Source organism: Morchella sextelata (genome assembly GCF_020137385.1).
Source record: "Morchella sextelata strain SCLS chromosome Unknown scls_13, whole genome shotgun sequence".
Classification (NCBI taxonomy): domain Eukaryota; kingdom Fungi; phylum Ascomycota; class Pezizomycetes; order Pezizales; family Morchellaceae; genus Morchella; species Morchella sextelata.
This window is the reverse complement of record NW_025408628.1, coordinates 140,229-158,292: the sequence shown is the minus strand read 5'-3', so window position 1 is coordinate 158,292 and position 18,064 is coordinate 140,229. Positions and strand designations below refer to the sequence as shown.

Genomic DNA, 18,064 nt, shown 5'->3' with positions numbered 1-18,064 from the left:
CTGATGGGCCTGTTCTTCCTTTTCCCATTATGGTTCTTTTTTCCCCTTTTCTTTCTCTTTTCCATTTCCTTCCTTCTTTCTATTTCTCTCTTCTTTTTCCTTTTTCCCCTTCTTTCCCTTCTTTCCCTTCTCTTTTCCCTTTCCCCTATCTCCTTCCGCTTTCCCCCTTCCTTACTCTTCCCCCCTCTCCTCCTCCTTTCCCTTCCCTTCCTCTTCCTCTTTTTTCTTTACATCCCCCTTTCCCTCTTCTTCCCAATTTACCATTCCCCCCTCCAGACCTTCTTTCTCCAGCTCCGGCTCCGCCACCTTCACCTCCATCCCCTTCTTCCATTCTTTGATCTCCCGCTCCAACACCATCACCTCCTTCTTCATATGTTCCTCCCCGATTTTATCCGCTTCCTTCCAGCCTTCTTCCTCGCTCTCAGTTAGCAGAGGTTCGCTCTCAACAACATTTATCTTTCTAGAAGGTTCGCCAATAGGCGTGAGTTTTCGGGTGAGAGATGGATGTTTGTCCCAAGCGGCTTTTTGAACCTTACTCTCAGCGACAACCTTTTCCTTAATAAATTGCAATGTCCCATCAAGCTTGATTTTAAACTCATATTTGTGGCACATATCGATAACGGAGCTGCCCTGGTCTCCAGATCGCGCCTTAAAATAATAATAGATGATAAATCGTCCTTTCTTGGACGAGTTTACACTGAGAGCAGCAGTAACAGCTTGTTCAGGAATACAGCATACAGAGCGGCAATGGTCTAAGCTGGGTACTGCAGACTATTTGTGTGAGGCTGCCGGATTTGATGATTGAGGAGACTCCAACACCCGATCCTCTGGGTAATAATGAGGATCATGTCGATCGTTGATAGCATCTTTATATATATATAGTGTTTTTGAGTAAGTGAGTCGGGTCGATGAAAAATATCGTGAGGACGTTATTTATGGCTTTGTGAGGTAAATGAAGAGGTTGACTGTATTGGAGAGGGGAAGGAGAGTCTGAAAGAAGACGTGACGTGGTTGGAGATGCGTAATGATAGCTAATATGAATTGTAAAGATGTAGCTTAGCTGTAGGAACATGTAGAGGCGGAAGTGTAAAGGTGTAAATTTGGTGCGAGTGGGCTTAGGTCTTTGCAGAGCCAGTTCACTATCGATAAAGCTCTCTCAAGATATAACAGCAATCATCGTTATATATGGCGCTTTTAAACGTCTGTGCTATCTTATTTACTGCATTTCTTCCCTCCCATGCAGCCCAACTGCCCAGTCGTAGTGCTGATGAATTGCACCAGCGTGCTTGCATTCCACAATAACAATCCTGCAAGAATATTCTTTCCCTAATTTGGGATATCTTCTAAAAACTCCAACGCTCCAAAAAGAGAGATAAAAATGGCAAATAGAGTAAACGGTTAAAAGAAAGTTTTCAAAACGATTAGCGCAATTGCAAACAATAATAGTCATCCGCTCAGTCCGTCCCTAGCTAGCCAGCTCCCAAATCCAAACTCCTGTGCCAGAACAATTCAATTCTCCAACCCTTCATCTTCTGCTACTAAAGGCGTTCTTTCCGATACCTCACCAGCATCACTGTGCCTTGTCCACCCTGACCCAGACGAACTTCCTGCCGCAGTTCCCCTCACTACGTCTCCTTTACATATAGGACACGTCCGTCGTCTCGTGGTCAACCAGGGGGTTCTATATCAAGTTAGCATATATTCTTTTGATCTAGAAGGAAAATGTGGAACTCACATGCAACTAGCATGAAATTCATGCCCACACGGTAACCTCATTACCCTGCTAACTCCATCGACGTATTCCTCCAGGCAAACTACACATTCTACGGATCCGCCCATATACCTGCTCCTCCTTGGAACTTCATCTCTAGAATTGTTCTTTTCCACACTCCGATTAGGACTCGCCGCAGTTACTGTTGGTAACGACGATGACCTTGGAGGATGTAGAGATGGCTGGGATGATGGTGTCTCTGGTAGAGATGGGGGCGCTGATGATGATGATGACGATGGGTGAGTTATAACCGGACTAGTGGCGGTGGAGGTAGATTGATATGTCCTCACAGGGAGACGGTCTACAACAGATTTCGGCGCTCTCCAACGGCGTCGCCGAATCATTGAGCGGATAAGAAGAAGTGCTGTCGGCAGGGTCAGCCAGACACACAGAAAGAGAATTAATCCAGCAATAAACTGACCGTAAACAACTGTTAAAGTAACCAAAGGGCTTATGACCAATACAAGTAGCGTATCAAACAGTGGCGAAGTGCTCATGCTCATGGGGGTGAGTGTGATCCACAATCCCTCCCTTTCATTTTCCCCTTCCACAACGGTATCATCTTTCTTCATTTCCTCTGATTTGACCACAAACACAATGCCCTCCAACTCGCCTGACATGGGCGGTCTGTGAGATGAATCGACCTGGACCCCTTTCCACTCGGGTAAACTTCCAGCAATCATAGTTGGAGTGGTTGCAGCTTTTTGAATTGAAGTAGATGTTTCAATTGTAGCCCTACTAGAAGTTGAAGTTGGGGAAAGCAGCGCCATTCCGGATTCGTGTGGTTCAGAATCAGTATTACCCGGGAATAACCATTTGATTCTCGATTTTCCTTCTTCCTTCGAAGCCGGCTGTGCCGGAGCTCGGGGTGCTGGAATCGGCGGTTCAGTGGCGGGCATTGAGTGATGCAACGAAGTCAAATATTTCGGCAGTAGCGAGGTCAGCAGCCTTGCAGTTGTATGTGTCGTGAAGACAGATGGAATTGTAACGTTGCTTGTATCCCCTATTATTGTATCTGCAAGTTAGTTTCATCACCAAACGCGCTTTGCGATATCATCTACGGCCCCCACCTCCCCACACTCTAACAGGGAACACCGTATGCACCCCACAAAAAAAATATCAGAGGCAATCTGGAAATGTAGATTGTTGTGCATACCATTAGCATACATTGTCACTAGACCGCTATTTCCTAGGCCTGTTCCACTCTTTTTATAGTCGCCTACAATCAGCGCGACAGCGCCTCTTCTCTGAGCCCATAGAACCTTCTCTAGAAATCCACATCCGCCCCGGGTAACGAGAACAATCTTCCCTTCAATCTCGGCGCTCTGCTGCAAGCTCTCGATATCTGCATGCTGTGACTTTGATTTTTCCTTGTTAGAAGCAGATGAAGCGTAATTCATATCATCAGTCCCATCTTCCTGGTTTGCTACTGAAGGTGGCGTTGCAGCAGAGGGATCCCATTCCGGAGTATCATCGCACGCTAATTGGCCTTCCTCGAGAACAAAGAGCTCCCCTTTGAGCCCGGATTTTGGTATTGAAGGGCCGAAAGCTGCGGGCCGTGATATGAAGCAGGTTGAGTTATCATCGGATAGCGATATAACAGTAGTGGATGGGAATAAGAAGTTATGGGCGCTCCGGGTGGAGGATGGTGTGGTGAGCGACGCCAAGGAAATGTAAGAAAAGCAGAAGATAATGAGAAGGGAAATTATCGTGACGAGAATGCGAGTTAATGGAATAGGCATGATTAATGATGGTAGTAGAGCAAAACTTCACGGGGGCTGAAATTCCCTCGGTGGAGGCGAGATGTCGTTGGTTTGTGACAGGAGGGGTCGAGGGGTGGGTTGAAAATCAATGACGATGACAGGACAATAACGGAAGTTAGGTAAGATAAGATGCGGAACAAACTGAACGCGACCACTTCTAGATATTCAGAGAGAACGGAAATGGAAGCTGGTAAACTCTAATCAGTGTACCAGACAACACACACAGCAGCAGTTCCAAGCGTGAGAACAGCTACGAGGGAGAATGAGGAGAGATATATGTAAAGTAAAGATATCAATAAGTGAGCGGTAGTGATACAGGAGGGGGAGGAGGTGGAGGTGGTGGTGGTGGTCGAAAGAAGAGGAGGAGGAGAGTCGATCAACAGATGATAATCAACAGCTGCAGCAACAGCCCACACGGACACACACACACACACACACGACACACCAACACACACAAGCGCACAGGCAAGCTCTGGTATATAAAAGCGCAAGGAGGGCCCGAGACTTTCAGAAGGTCAGAGTGGCTTTCTATCCCAAATGAGAGCGAGGCTCACCAGGAATGAAGGATCAGAAGAGAGGTTTGTTAATTAAGAGAGAGGTAAACGAAAATGAATGCATACGATGGCGGAGAGAGGGGTGTAGTCGCCAAGCTACCCCGGTTATCCACATCCTTGCACTGACCTGCAGACAAAGCTCTTCCTCGCCTCATCTAATCTTTGTCCACTGAGAATGATCTCGAGGCTGTTTTTAACAGCTTCCGTCTTCCGTAGATGCCTTTTTCTAACAACTTAAGTCTGTGCATAACCAAACTGTATGTCACACAATTCGACATTGTAGGTATGTACCTATACGTATGACTACACTTTGATCTTGATCAGAGATAAGATAAGATAAGATAAGATTGTATCTTATATCAAAACAGAACTAAGAATAATCGTTACCCTCGGAAAACTTACGGTAAGAGTTTTTGCGTTATGTAGTCTATTTATAGATTTTAATGTGATAGCCGATAAACTTCCCGAAGAAATCTAGCTGTGAAAAACACCCTTAACCATTCCTCCAAATCAGCAGATTCATATAAAAACATGACTCGCGTCTAAAGGTTTGAGACACTACAAAATGAATAGCAAGCACTTTTGTATTTAGTAGGCATGATAGTGTGAGAGATTCTTAGTACATAGAGTAGGGAATACCAGTGCTGAAATATAGCATATACATGCATGACTGCGTGCTCAGATCCCTAACAGGGTTCTAAATCTAGCTGTGGTTCGATAGTGTCAAATTGAATTGGTATTTCTCATATCTAGCAGTCAGAACTACCCACAGAAGTTGTGGGCAAGTATTCATAAAGTTCACACCGAAGGCAGCTAGTGGGAATCATTTTGTCATGAAATATCACTCGTTTCTCGACTCGGCACGAATGTTCGTACCGACAACCTAGAGTATACGGAGAAACTAGGTACCTGTCTAGATAGCTCATCATACATGACTGCATACGCTTTGGCTGACTAGAGTATCCAAGCTTGCAGAAAGTCGGCTTTCATCGTACCAATAACATGTTGTCGTAACTGAAACTGGGTGCAGTAATGGTCGATTTATGGTATTACTTGAGTAAAAAAAATATATGGCGAATTTGTAATTATTTAATTACACCATACTAACAATTTCTATGATCATATGAATCTAGATCTTCGCTTGGTGGTTAAAAGTACTAGTGGTGAAGGTCAAATTTCACAGATGCGGGGCGGATCTTGACATCTTAGTACCAAGCCCATCAAAAACAAAGACTCCGAATCCACCGGCCAAGCGCGGAAAATGCTCGAATACCTACATACTTCACCTGAGTTTGACCACACGTCTTCTGGCAGCTGTTTGGGTTTATGCTTGTATTAAGTCTAGTGCTCTCAATGTATGCACCCCACAGTCTTGGCATGCCCTATGGCGCGCTACTGCCCCTCACTTCACCTCCTTTGGATAAATTCATTATCAGGGACCGTCTTTAAAGCCCTTTTCGCACAAGTGAAACCATCAACACTGTAGAAGATATTGTGGGAGTTTAAGCTGGTAATACTAGCTCACCATCTATCATTCGTATGTTGATTAGGCTACTCTAAGATGTAGAGATATGCCGTCAGGCAGTAGTATGTATGTATGTTCCAGATAGGATGCTCAGCGCTTGACTTCATTGTCTTGAAAATGACGCCTTTATGGGTTGCTGCAGTTACACAGAATATCGCCTCTTGATATTCGCCCGAAACCCCTACCACTGCGCAATTGTGTTCAACGACAGAGATCAGCAGAAATTTTGATTGGACGTGACTAAAAAATCAAGGTGAGTTGTTGGACGCGCGACCATCAATTACTAGAGTACAGGTTTGATCTCAAGTCTAGCCATATTGGACGAATGAAAACGCATCATACACACCCGTGGGCCGTCGTTAACATGCATATGTCGCGCGCGTCGTTCCACATGCAGAGAGCTGAGAGGAGGGTCTTTTAGTGCCACCAACTACCGCTACCCCGCGTTTTTCTGGTAACGAGCCCTTGCCGCCACATGGCTTGGCAGTGACGTCAGGGCTTCGTCACATCAGGTACGGGACAGCTGTGGCTGGCTCAAGCTGCGGCAAGGGTAGAAAGTTTATTTGAGCCGGAATCGAATCGACTTTCAGGGTACATGGAATTCATGCCTTGGAACATGGGAAAAGCAGGTATCCTCGTGTATCCTTAATTTAGTTGCCGTCTTTCATACCTGTCATGCTTCTGTGTAGAGTAACAGAGTAGAGCACAGTAGCCACGCTAGGTAGACGTCATGCCTGGCTCCGTTAAGCGTCTATCATTGGCGTGTCAAGTGGAAATTCAACCTTCATACACACACCCAGCCAAGCTTCAACAAAGTGTTCAGTACCTACAGAACCGCTAAGGAGCTGCATGCTTTGTTAAACAAACTGATCTTGACCGATCAGCGAAGTTTTCATACTGGATATTCGCTCATCATGACGTTACTGTGCCAGCCACATGTGGCACGTGGCGGGTTGCGGCTTTCTACATGTAATTCACACTGCAGTATGTACCCGCCAGAACCACATTAGCCCTGCCTAGGGTGTAGGTCAAGGGGTTATTACAGCCTGATTCGGGATTTTAACATGTTCATATCTAGCATCGGAGGCTTGTGGGAAAAGAACTTGTTAAGCAGCTCCGCACATCTAGGTTCAAAACAAGGGCCAAGTGCTTCAACAACAAGGTATGGAAATTATGGATAGCCACATCAGTGACGATACATGATGTCAGATCTTCTACATACGGTACTGCGAATTGCTCAATCGCAAACAAAATTCAAGCTCAGATCAAGAAGCCTAGTTTCGCCCATAGACAAAGTATGCTTATAAGGACTGGGCTTTCCCTCGACTTTTTTCCTCATCCTACCCAAACAATACAAACAACACCACGAATAAACATCATTTTACTACTATACACACTCATACTTATACAAACAACTTCATAAATCAACAATCATGAGCGGAATCATCAACAAGGTCAAAGACGCCCTCAGCGGTGATCATCACGATAGCTCTACTACTACCACCGGCAACCACGCAACACACAGCACCAATGCCGGCCCCCACAGCTCAAATGTGGCCAACAAGGCTGATCGTAGGTTTAAAGAATTTCCATTGTATTTGGTTTGCAGTTGACTAACAAACCCTCTATTTAGCCCGCGTAGATTCAGACCGCGATCACCGTGGAACCACCACCGGTGGATATGGATCTTCAACCAACACCGGATACGGTTCTACAGCTACTGGTTCAACAAACCAGGGTCCTCACAACTCCAACCTGATGAACAAGGCAGATCCTCGTGTGGATTCTGACCGTGACCACCGCGGCACAACCCACACTGGTGCCACTGGTGTTGGCGGTTTTGGCTCTTCTCATACTGCCGGATCCACAAACTATGGTCCTCATAACTCCAACGCGGCAAACAAGCTCGACCCCACAGTTGACTCTGACCGTGACAACCGTGGTGCTCACAACACCCACAACACTCTTGGTACTACAACTGGCGGGTACGGAGCTCACGGGCACACTGGGTCAACCAACTACGGTCCTCATGACTCCAACGTGGCAAACAAGCTCGACCCTAGAGTTGATTCGGACCGTGATAACCGTGGTGCCCACGGAATGACCGGCACTGGAATTGGCGGAACCACTTACGGTTCACACAACACCGGCCCCCACAACGCTCCCGTTTTGAACAAGGCCGACCCTCGTGTTGACTCTGACCGCGATCACCGTGGTGCCGGAGCTGGAGTTCTCGGAGCTGGTACTGGCGCCGGCGGATACGGTTCCAGCCACACTGCCGGATCCACCAACTATGGCCCTCACGATTCAAACATGGCCAACAAGCTCGACCCCAGAGTTGACTCAGACCGCGACAACCGTGGTGCTTACAACACTCACAACACCCATGGCACTACCACTGGTGGTTACGGATCCCACGCAACTACTGGATCAACCAACTATGGACCTCACGACTCCAACGTGGCAAACAAGATCGACCCCAGAGTTGATTCTGACAGAGACAACCGTGGTGCCCACGCTACCACCGGAAACCATGGTACGACCACCGGCCTTGGAGGATATGGTACTACCCATACCGCTGGCTCAACCAACCATGGACCTCATGACTCGAACTTGATGAACAAGGCCGACCCTCGATTCGACTCTGACCGTGATCATCGTGCTGCTCACGGTGCCTCTGGGCTTCACGGGCTCGGTACCCACAATGTCCACAGCACCGGACCCGCACCAAACACTGCTGGACCCCACAAGAGCGATATGATGAACAAACTTGACCCCCGCGTCGACTCCGACCTCGACGGAAGCAAGACCATGGGTCAGGACAAGACCTACTCCAGTGGAACCACCGGAAACACTCATTCTAGTTCTCTTGCGTAAGTCAAATCGCTGTGTAGGCTTCTCCCTGCCGCCCCATCCTGGACATTATTAGGCGTAGAAGCTAACGTACTTCACAGTGGAAAAGACAGAACAGATGCGGCGCAGGTTCCGCCGAGCGCATTTAAGCAGACTGGTGCTGGAGGAGATATGACCCACATGAATGTCTAATATTTCCTTTCTTATTTTTTCTGTTCTGACGATATCAATACGAGGATAATGACTGTATCCTTTTTGTAACCTTCTTCTTTGATGCGGTTTTTATTTTTCTGTTTCTGGGCTGTACGTGTACGATGGGATGAAATTTTTACGGAGTAACTAAGTAGTTTTTAAATTTACTGGTACTGGTTGTTCAAATATTGATGATTCACACTTTGAGCAAGGAAATGATTTCTCGGCCATGTTTTGCTGTAATCTTGTCTTATCTTCCCTTATCTGATTCTTGGTAGCGGATCGCGACGAAATGTCAATGGCTGATAACTTTGCAACGAAAAATGGTAAAAAAAAAAGCGTAATGATAGAACTCTAGTACTAGTGACGAAGTTTAGTCCTATCATTGCAGATTCTTGATATCTGTCTGGGTTGTAAAGTTATCAGAGGTTGAAATTGTGTATTTTTGTATGTAAAAAGCGCCAAGACTGAGCAAAGTGGAACAGTATTATGCCCATTTATACCCCCTCAAAAGTGAATTGCGGCAGGAATACAGCAAAGTGGCTAGGAATAAGCCCTCTCATTGGCCTTGGAGTTCACCTTGCAGCCACGATTGTTCCACTTCCAGATACCGCCGTGTCACCTTTAAGAGTGTGCGCACAACTCCGCGCGGGGTGTCGGGCTGGTATCCTGTCTTACATGCAATACCAAGAAACATGTATCACCATAGGAATGACGGGGAAAAGAAAAGCTTAAAGACTCACGTTGCCGTCTTCCCGATGCTGATACTCAAGGTATACAGTACCGATATCTTCTACGCCTGCCATTCCCGCGACGCAACATATTCAAGACTGCCCCCTTGCTTGCAAAAAACTGAAACCTAGAAAGGCATAAATTCCGGAACAGTCGACTGGGTATGCGTCGCCGGGATCGACATAGGTCTACATGTTTATTGAACGACCTCTCAATAAAATGTATTAGTTAGCGAAGTACGAAATGAAGAGTGTTTTCCAGCCTGTATTTCATATCACCCCCCGGAGCCTGCCAATGGATGATAACCATGGCCATGTCTCAATAGACCATTTTATATGCTCCCAATAACGTTCAATTGAGCCATTTTCAGAAGTCGTATTCGCATGGTGAATACGTAGTGCCTGGATCAACCGGGATGTTTAACACTCATAACAAAAGCGCTCATACTCGAATTCGCAAAGGAAATACAAAAATCAGATTTCCAACCCTTGAGTAAGTAAAGTTGGTCCGCCTAACACTATACCATAGCCTATCGGATATGCACCGGGTTTAAGCTTGCCCTTGTTACCACCCAAACCCCGGGTTGAAGCAGTGTACTAGGGTGTAGCGAAAAGTGATCAGAATCTGATAAGACAAATACACGTATTCACCGCAGCATTCACTTATCAGATTCTGATCACTTACCCTCAACACCCAGTACATCTTTGGGTCCGACTGGTCCGGATTCAACTGATCCGTTTACCACGCCATTCCTTATCTTGTGATCAGATAATAACTAACTCTCTAGAGGTGGTCGAGCCGTTGTAGCCGCTGCAAGACAAGGATCATAGCTGCCTTAGCGCCCATTATCAGATCCTGCGCCGGCCGTAATGACTCCGAGTGTTTCTTATCAGATTCTTCAAAAGCATCCAAATGCCCACATTATACGTATATAGGTGTGACTTAAAAGAGAAAGAAACCTTCCCAAAATTCCAAATGTTGGTCATAAAGCAGTGGTCTTCAACATATATCTCTTGCCGGTTATTTTCTTTCCAGAAGCCTAAATCCTTTATTTCTTCCACTCGCAACATGTCTTTTGTTAATTCTCCCAATGACTTGCGCACTTCTTCTGCTATCACTGCCAATGCTACGAGAATACTGGTTATTGGAGCGGCGTATGGTGGATTATCCACTATCATGAATATACTCAACCTATGCGATGGGAAACCGCAATTTCAAAGTCCCATACCCGTGGAGCAAGTGTCTGCACCTCAAAAGACACCACTAATAACACTCCTCGACGAGAGAGATGGAATTTGTAAGTACATATTCGCCTCCTTTCTATATATCTATAATATTAATTCCCGTCAAAAAAGTCCATACCATGGGTGCCCCCCTGGCGCACACCTCCAAAGCCTTTGCTCCAACGGCATGGCAGACATTCAGCTCCGTTGGTCCCTTAAACCGTGCCAACGTTCGTATCTTGAACGGCCGCGCCACTGGTATTGACCCTGCTGCGAAAATGGCCACTTATAGCACCGGTAAAACCGAAGAATGCGTGGAATATGACTACTTGGTCGTCTCTACAGGCTCTAAAAGATCATGGCCCATTGTGCCAAAGGCGCTTGATAAGGCGTCGTATTTGAAGGACGCGGAGATTCATATAAATAGTCTTGAGAATTCTTCGAGTGTAGTCGTCATTGGAGGTGGTGAGTCTCCATTTATAATATTCCCTCCGTCCATTCAAAGTTTTCGAGGAAATAATTAACACAAAAAAGGGGCGGTTGGCATCGAGGTCACCTCCGAATTGAAGACTCTCTTCCCGTCGAAAAAGATCACACTAATCCACTCCCGCGAGCAGCTCCTTTCCTCCGAGCCACTGCCTGATGAGTTCAAGCAAAAGGCATTATCCCTCCTGCAAGACTCCGGAGTGGAAATAGTCCTCAATGCCCGTGTTCTCAGCGACGAAGAGACAGAAAATGGGTTTAAAGTCGTCCTGTCTACAGGCACAGAACTCACCGCCGACAAAGTGATTTATGCAACTTCAAAACAGGGACCCCAAACTAACTTCCTACCCAATGAGGTGCTGACCGAGGATGGGTACGTTAAAGTCAATGCAACAATGTCTTTTTCAGCCCCCATCCCGAACGCACGCTCGCACTTCGCCGTAGGCGATATCGCCTTCTGGCCGGGTATCAAGCGAGTAGGGTCTGCAATGATCATGGGTCAGTTCGCGGCGTCAAATATTGTTGCTATGATTGCTGCTGGAGAGCAGGGAAAGAACGAGAAGGAAACCGTCAGTCAGGACATGCCGAGGGTGGAACCGATGATGGCATTGGCAGTGGGAAATAGGCAGGCGGTCGGGTGGCAGGGAGGGATGGGCCTGTTTTGGGGCGAGGAGCTGTGGAGAGGGCAGTTTGGTGAGGACATGGGATTGGCGGGTAAGTGTTCCCTTTGACCTAGTGGGTGATATCGTAGCTAACAGGGTGTATATATAGTTGTGTTGGGACATCTGGGGCTGACTGTGTCGAGTGAGGAAAAGAATTAAGGGGTTGATTGTATACATGTAGGTTTAGAAGAATTCAGAGCTTCGTTTTCGGCTCTATATAGGTGATTCGCTAGCTAGATAAAGTTCCCTACCCTAATTTTAAAGTTACCTAAAGCTACTAGCTATATGATTATGCTCTTGATCAACAAGACGCAATTAGTAGCTCCTGCTTGTGACCTTTACACAAAGTCTTATAGTCCTTAACAAGAAATACTGTATGTACGGGACTAAGTGAGAGGTCTAGATAGTCGGTACTGTCGAGGAAACTCGATGGAGGCACTGCACAGTACTGCGTATACATGTACTACTGCTGTGATTCTATGGCCGATCAGGGGTCAGTTACACTTACACTAGGGGTCAGCAGGATCATTTAAAAGATCACGAGAGTCCCGAATAAAAAATTTATGAGGAATCACTGGGGGGCCCCATAATCTGGCCACTCTTATGAACAAGGGGGGTCAGGGTTTGACCTTTCTGACTGGGAGGTCATGATATCTCACTCGTTACTCTACACAAACGCCAGGGTTAGGGTTACTCTGCTCTGTTAGTATCTCAGGTCACCACCTCGCTTGTTATATCTCTGAATGTGTTTGCTTGGAGTGCTTAAATGCTTGATAACGTCACGCAGATCGCCGACTAGATACATGTATTATATAATTATTGCAATCTCCTATAATGTAATAATACAATCTCCTATAATATAAAAGGTCAGGACGGATCAAAATCTGCAGGAACGCCGGAAGCTATTTGACAAGCTTCTAACAAACGAAAGTACTCCTAGCATAATCTCTGCGGGAATGGGTAGGACTCACTTTCTAGCAGGGACAACTATCCATAAATCCGCAATCAAATCATTTCTAAGATTATGGATCATCATTGTTACCATGCCAATGACCAATTTCCAAGTCTGGCACGGTATCAGTTTAAAAATCTCAGTGGTAGATAACACTAGACCAACCCCTAATTAATATGTTAGGACGAAAAGAATTTCGCGAATATATGACGGGCACTGGTTGACCAAAAAGTCTGCCAATACTGGGCCAATCTCTAGTAAATAATGATATTGTCGATATTGTCACATCGACGACCCGTAGAAACATTCGAGGCCTGCCAGCTTGCTGGCAACTATGGTGCGCACACTCTTAAAGGTGATGGGGTGGCATACGGAAGATACAGAAGTGGAACAATTGTGGCTGCAATATGGCCTCATGGGCCAATAAGAGGGCCCATTTCTAGCCTTCTGCTGCATCACTGCCATGGCCTGATCAGGTTTGCTTCTTTAAGGGTATAAATGGGTATAATACTGTTCCACTTTGTTTAGTCTTGGCGCTTTTTACATACTAAAATACCGAATTTCAAGCTTGAATAACTTTTTAACCAGGAGAGATATCAAAAATTTGGTTGGTAAAGTTCTTCTTCATCACTAGTACTTCAATTTTACCAACCGGATTTTTCATAATTTGTTTCGTTGGAAAGTTATTCAACCTCGACCTCGCCCCAATTTTTTGACTACCTTTATGATTGGGCGCACCATACATACAGCCAATCATCATCCCTGACTCCTGATTTGACTTCACGTGGATTAAGGGTTCTTCGGAACCATGAGTCGAATTGTGGTTAGACTGTGCACTAGTAGACGTAATGCTGCATGACATTGTTTATGTCTTGGCGTCGCGTAAATCTTGGAAGTTCCTGGGCAAGCAAAAACCACCATCTGTCCTGTGCCGTCCCTCGTTCTTAACCCTCCTCACAGAGAGAGAGAGAGTCCCTCAACTTCTTTCTCTTTACCCATATCCTCCACCCCCATCTTCAGGCTCAGTGGGCCAAACGAAAAAAAAAAAGATGTATATCCGACACTCACATCTCAGAAACCTGAAGGAGTACCAATACTCCGGCGTTGATCACTCTTTGGTTTCACGATACATACTCAAGCCGTTTTACACGAATGTTTTCATACACGTGTTCCCAATGTGGATGGCGTAAGTTTTTCCCTGCTCTTTTTCTCAAATCATTTCATGAGCCCTCACTGACATATTTTAATATTTAAAGGCCGAATCTTGTACGAATTCCTGCCTTCCATTTATCACTCTCTTGTTCTATGCAAGGGGATATCCGTACTAATTAATGGCGGATAGGTTACGCTGTCGGGATTCTCGTTTGTGATTATTAATTTGCTCACGCTGTTATGGTACAATCCAACGCTTGATAAGGATTGTCCTGGATGGGTCTACATGAGCTGGGCCATTGGACTATTCTTGTACCAGACTTTCGATGCCTGCGATGGAGCGCAAGCCAGGAGAACAAGGCAGAGTGGTCCGTTGGGAGAGTTGTTTGATCATGGTCGGTTTCGCCAAGGACTCACTGATCTTGGATTTTCACTAATGCGAACAGGCGTTGACGCAATGAACACGACACTTGAGGTGGTCATCTTTGCTGGCGTTATGAACCTTGGGCAGTCTTGGGCTACATTGGCTACATTGTTCGCGTCTCTTTGCGCGTTTTACTTGACCACTTGGGAGGAATACCACACTGGCACCCTCTACTTAGGCATTGTATCTGGTCCTGTCGAGGGCGTCCTGACATTATGTGCTCTCTACGCGACAACGGCCTTTGTTGGTGGAAGCTTCTGGCAAAAGCCTATGCTGGAGACTCTTGGGCTTCCGAGACCGGGATTCTTGCCCGAGGTTTTGAGGGACATGCAGTTCAACCACTGGTATCTTGTCTATGGAGGGATCATGCTTTCTTTCAATATTATTCAAAGGTAAGAACTTCCCGAATCTCATCATGTACGTGGTAAATACCCCCGCGGCGAAGGATTAAAATATTTTTAACCCCGAGGTCTCAATGAAGACTAAAAATGCAACACAACTCTAATTTTTTCATGACGCCCCACATCTTATATTATTTTAAAGATTTACCCTAAATTCTGAGCTGGATGATGCTAACTCTTGTTGGGATGGAATAGTTCTCAAAATGTCATTCGCGCTCGCCGTGCAAAGGGCCGTAGTATCTTCCCTGCGCTTGCTGGTCTTGCACCATTCTTCCTGACCTGGGTGATGATTCCTGCTTGGTGTTATCTCCGCCCCGAAATTCGCACGGAGCATCTTGTCCCATTCATCTTTTTCATTGGGGCCACGTTTGCCTACCAAGTTGGTCTTATCATTGTCGCGCATCTCACAAAGAGCGCGTATCCATACCTCAACATCCTTTCGTTGCCTATTCTTGCCGGAACCCTTGACGCATTGGGCCCATTCCTGCAGGAGAAGTTTGGAAAAGATGTACTTGGATGGCCGAGCGTCTTGGGGGGTGGTCCATACGCGGTGGCTTATGTTTTCGGCTGTCTTGGATTGAGCGTTGGCGTTTATGGCAGTTTTGTGGTCGATGTGATTACAAACATCTGCGAATACCTCGACATCTGGTGTTTGACGATCAAACACCCCTTTGACCCACGAGAGGACAAGCCTTTGAAGGCGCATTAGATGAGAGATGGAGTTCGATTTGCGAGAGAAGTCTTTGTTTGTTTGGGCGCATGCGTTGGAGGACAGGGAGTTTTGGGATTGATTTAGGAGCACGAAGCAACACGAGAAGCATGACCTTTACACGATACACATGGTTAAGCTGAATGGAGGAGTGACATGAGAAAGAGTACTTAAAGCTAGAAGTAATATCAAGGCTTGCCAAGGAATATTAGTATTTAGTATTTAGCACGCAAACGCAAGGCAGATTGAGTTTCCAGATGGACTTGTAGCCGTGCGCATCTCCGTGATCAGATCGCCCGGTTTCCATGGGCAAATCATACATCGCAATCTTGGAGCGGAGCGGTAGCGAGATTTGACGCGTAATCGGGAGTGTCAGGACCCGTCTGGGGCAGGGTGTCAATACGAGACAGGCCTTGGTATGGTGGGTAAGTATGTATGTACCTGCGTGTACATGTATGTAGAGAGTAGAATAAGCCGTGGCTGGGGCCTGGGCGGACCTTTTTTGATGGAAGAGTGCGTGGCACTGTGGCAGTAGGCTTAGAGGTGGGTTTGAGAACAACGTGATGTCATAGCATTGTTTATTAGCGTACTAGCAGAGTCCCCAGGCTTTGCACTTCTCACCTGCTGTAACAGGGAGAGGGACACACGATGGGTAGAAGTAAGCACCTACTCCCCGGCGTGGAGTTGGTATGCTATCCAGTGTGTGTAACAAGGCAATGTCTTTCGTATCAGGAACAGGAAAGCTTCGAGCACATTCGCTACCTCCTTCCTCCCGAACCCGGAATATTAACCCTCCGAGAGACAGGGGGTGTGGGGCAGGCCGAGAAAGGAGGATGGGTGCCGACATGGAGGGATGAATGGATGGATGGATGGATGGGTGGTGGCAGGCGCAGTGAGATGCAGAGGATAGTTGAGAAGGGTCAGTAGGTATTCAGCTCTAGGAATTGATGATGTCCAGGTAGAAGTAACAGTTGCAGTACCAGTTGCAGTTGCAGTTGCAGTCAGCGTTCGATGCATCAGAGTCTCAGTCCTACTCCCGCTCGCGCTCCCATTGGCGCGGGGCCATTGACTCTCCCTACGCACTGGAGGGGGTGCATACTGGACATCCGTACTTGTACTTGCACTTGCACTTGCACTCGCACTCAACCATGACAAGGCCAACGGTTAATGACGTTCCGTGATGAGTGAGCATGAAATTGTTGCAAGGGAAGGGAGGGAAGGGAAGCAAATCTACGAGTGAGCCATAAGTGAAAGTGTCCTCCTCCTCCTCCTCCTCCTCCTCCTCCTCCTGGTCAGACTACTTAAGCACACGATACGGCCCTGTTTTCTGTTAATCCCTTTCTCCGAAACCTCTCCTCATCCTCATCATCATCCTCCTCCTCCACCCAAACCCCATCACCATTCTGTACTCTGTTCGCCATTCCCCGGGAGTGAGCTGTTTCGACGACGGTACTACAACCATCCTGCCCACCTGTCTACATCCTCAAACAAAACAAAAACACCACACCAGCTCAACCACAAACCCAACTCCGCAGCAATGGCCCCAAAGAACCCCCCCAGTAGAGAGAACATATTCCTCTTCATCCCAAACTTGATTGGTAATCCCCATCCTCTCCTTCACACCCCGAGGAGCTACACAGAAAACTAACCACCTACACGCACAGGCTACTCCCGCATCATCCTCGCCGGCGCATCCCTCTACTTCATGCCATACCACCCCCACTACTGCACCCTCCTCTACACCGTCTCCTGCCTGCTCGACGCCCTCGACGGCTATGCCGCCCGCACATTCAACCAGTCGACAAAGTTCGGCGCGGTCCTCGACATGGTGACGGACCGCTGCACGACCGCGTGTCTGCTCTGCTTCCTCTCCGCGGCATACACAAAGTGGGCCATCCTCTTCCAGGGCCTCATCAGTCTCGATCTCGCGAGCCACTACATGCACATGTATGCGACGCTCGACCGCGGTGTGAGCAGCCACAAGACGGTCGAGAAGAAGAGGAGCCGCATCCTCAATCTCTACTACTCGAATAATGTAAGTTGTTGTCACCCGCGGCGCGGAGATAAAAGGCATCCGCGCCCGCGCCCGCGCCCGCAACCCCCGGATGTTGTTTTGTGTTGGAGAAAGGGCTAATATCCGGCTGTAGAAGGTACTGTTCACGTTCTGTGCGGCCAACGAGGGCTTCTTCCTGGCCATGTATCTGCTGTCGTTCCCGCAGTTCCAGGGAGAGGTTAGCTGGCCGTGGGTTGTGGCGGCGATCACGTTCCCGGTCTGCGCCGCGAAGCAGTGGATCAACGTCGTGCAGATGGTCAAGGCCGCGGTCTCCCTGTCGGAGGGCGATCTGGAAATGAGGGCGAAGGCTTCTGCTGCTGCTGCTGCTACGGCGCCACCGAAGAAGTTGTAGATGTATATGGGAATTTCCGGAAGCGGGCACGGGTTGGATTAGATTGGCTTTTGGAGGGCATTGGTTTTTCTTTCTTTTCTCTTTGCGCTCGCTTTCGAGGCGCTTTGTATTCTTATCGTTGTATTCTTTTTGTTTGGCCATCTGGGAGATACAAAAGTCGGCGTTGGGAATGTCATTTTATTTAGTCACCGTACGTATGCATCACTACCGGTTTCCCTGAAGCCTGTGCGCTGACAGAACGGGGAATAGGGGATAATAAATAA

General features: G+C 47.2%; 7 protein-coding genes across 7 annotated transcripts; 5 read left to right on the top strand and 2 right to left on the bottom strand.

Annotated features, from left to right (window-relative positions):
• Window positions 1-171: 171 nt before the first annotated feature.
• On the bottom strand, window positions 172-866 carry H6S33_002409 (uncharacterized protein; the record flags this gene model as incomplete). Its single annotated transcript, XM_044834142.1, has 2 exons — window positions 172-697; window positions 766-866. 2 exons carry the CDS (start codon window positions 864-866, stop codon window positions 172-174), a joined length of 627 nt encoding a protein of 208 aa, XP_044692570.1.
• A 643-nt stretch (window positions 867-1,509) lies between these two features.
• H6S33_002408 (uncharacterized protein) lies at window positions 1,510-3,513 on the bottom strand (the record flags this gene model as incomplete). Its single annotated transcript, XM_044834130.1, has 4 exons — window positions 1,510-1,681; window positions 1,736-2,135; window positions 2,193-2,774; window positions 2,928-3,513. The coding sequence occupies 4 exons, from the start codon at window positions 3,511-3,513 to the stop codon at window positions 1,510-1,512; spliced, it is 1,740 nt and encodes a 579-aa protein (XP_044692569.1).
• Window positions 3,514-7,046: 3,533 nt separating this feature from the next.
• Window positions 7,047-8,658, top strand: H6S33_002407 (uncharacterized protein; the record flags this gene model as incomplete). Its single annotated transcript, XM_044834119.1, has 3 exons — window positions 7,047-7,185; window positions 7,247-8,486; window positions 8,568-8,658. The coding sequence occupies 3 exons, from the start codon at window positions 7,047-7,049 to the stop codon at window positions 8,656-8,658; spliced, it is 1,470 nt and encodes a 489-aa protein (XP_044692568.1).
• Window positions 8,659-10,365: 1,707 nt separating this feature from the next.
• H6S33_002406 (uncharacterized protein) lies at window positions 10,366-11,917 on the top strand (the record flags this gene model as incomplete). Its single annotated transcript, XM_044834108.1, has 4 exons — window positions 10,366-10,687; window positions 10,746-11,078; window positions 11,148-11,810; window positions 11,868-11,917. The coding sequence occupies 4 exons, from the start codon at window positions 10,366-10,368 to the stop codon at window positions 11,915-11,917; spliced, it is 1,368 nt and encodes a 455-aa protein (XP_044692567.1).
• Window positions 11,918-13,759: 1,842 nt separating this feature from the next.
• Window positions 13,760-15,396, top strand: H6S33_002405 (uncharacterized protein; the record flags this gene model as incomplete). The annotated part of the gene is made up of 5 exons (XM_044834097.1): window positions 13,760-13,896; window positions 13,967-13,976; window positions 14,053-14,257; window positions 14,309-14,678; window positions 14,883-15,396. The coding sequence occupies 5 exons, from the start codon at window positions 13,760-13,762 to the stop codon at window positions 15,394-15,396; spliced, it is 1,236 nt and encodes a 411-aa protein (XP_044692566.1).
• Window positions 15,397-15,701: 305 nt separating this feature from the next.
• H6S33_002404 (uncharacterized protein) lies at window positions 15,702-16,465 on the top strand (the record flags this gene model as incomplete). The annotated part of the gene is made up of 6 exons (XM_044834086.1): window positions 15,702-15,738; window positions 15,807-15,825; window positions 15,932-15,939; window positions 16,002-16,054; window positions 16,129-16,315; window positions 16,374-16,465. 6 exons carry the CDS (start codon window positions 15,702-15,704, stop codon window positions 16,463-16,465), a joined length of 396 nt encoding a protein of 131 aa, XP_044692565.1.
• A 468-nt stretch (window positions 16,466-16,933) lies between these two features.
• Window positions 16,934-17,801, top strand: H6S33_002403 (uncharacterized protein; the record flags this gene model as incomplete). The annotated part of the gene is made up of 3 exons (XM_044834075.1): window positions 16,934-16,994; window positions 17,061-17,431; window positions 17,544-17,801. The coding sequence occupies 3 exons, from the start codon at window positions 16,934-16,936 to the stop codon at window positions 17,799-17,801; spliced, it is 690 nt and encodes a 229-aa protein (XP_044692564.1).
• Window positions 17,802-18,064: the final 263 nt, after the last annotated feature.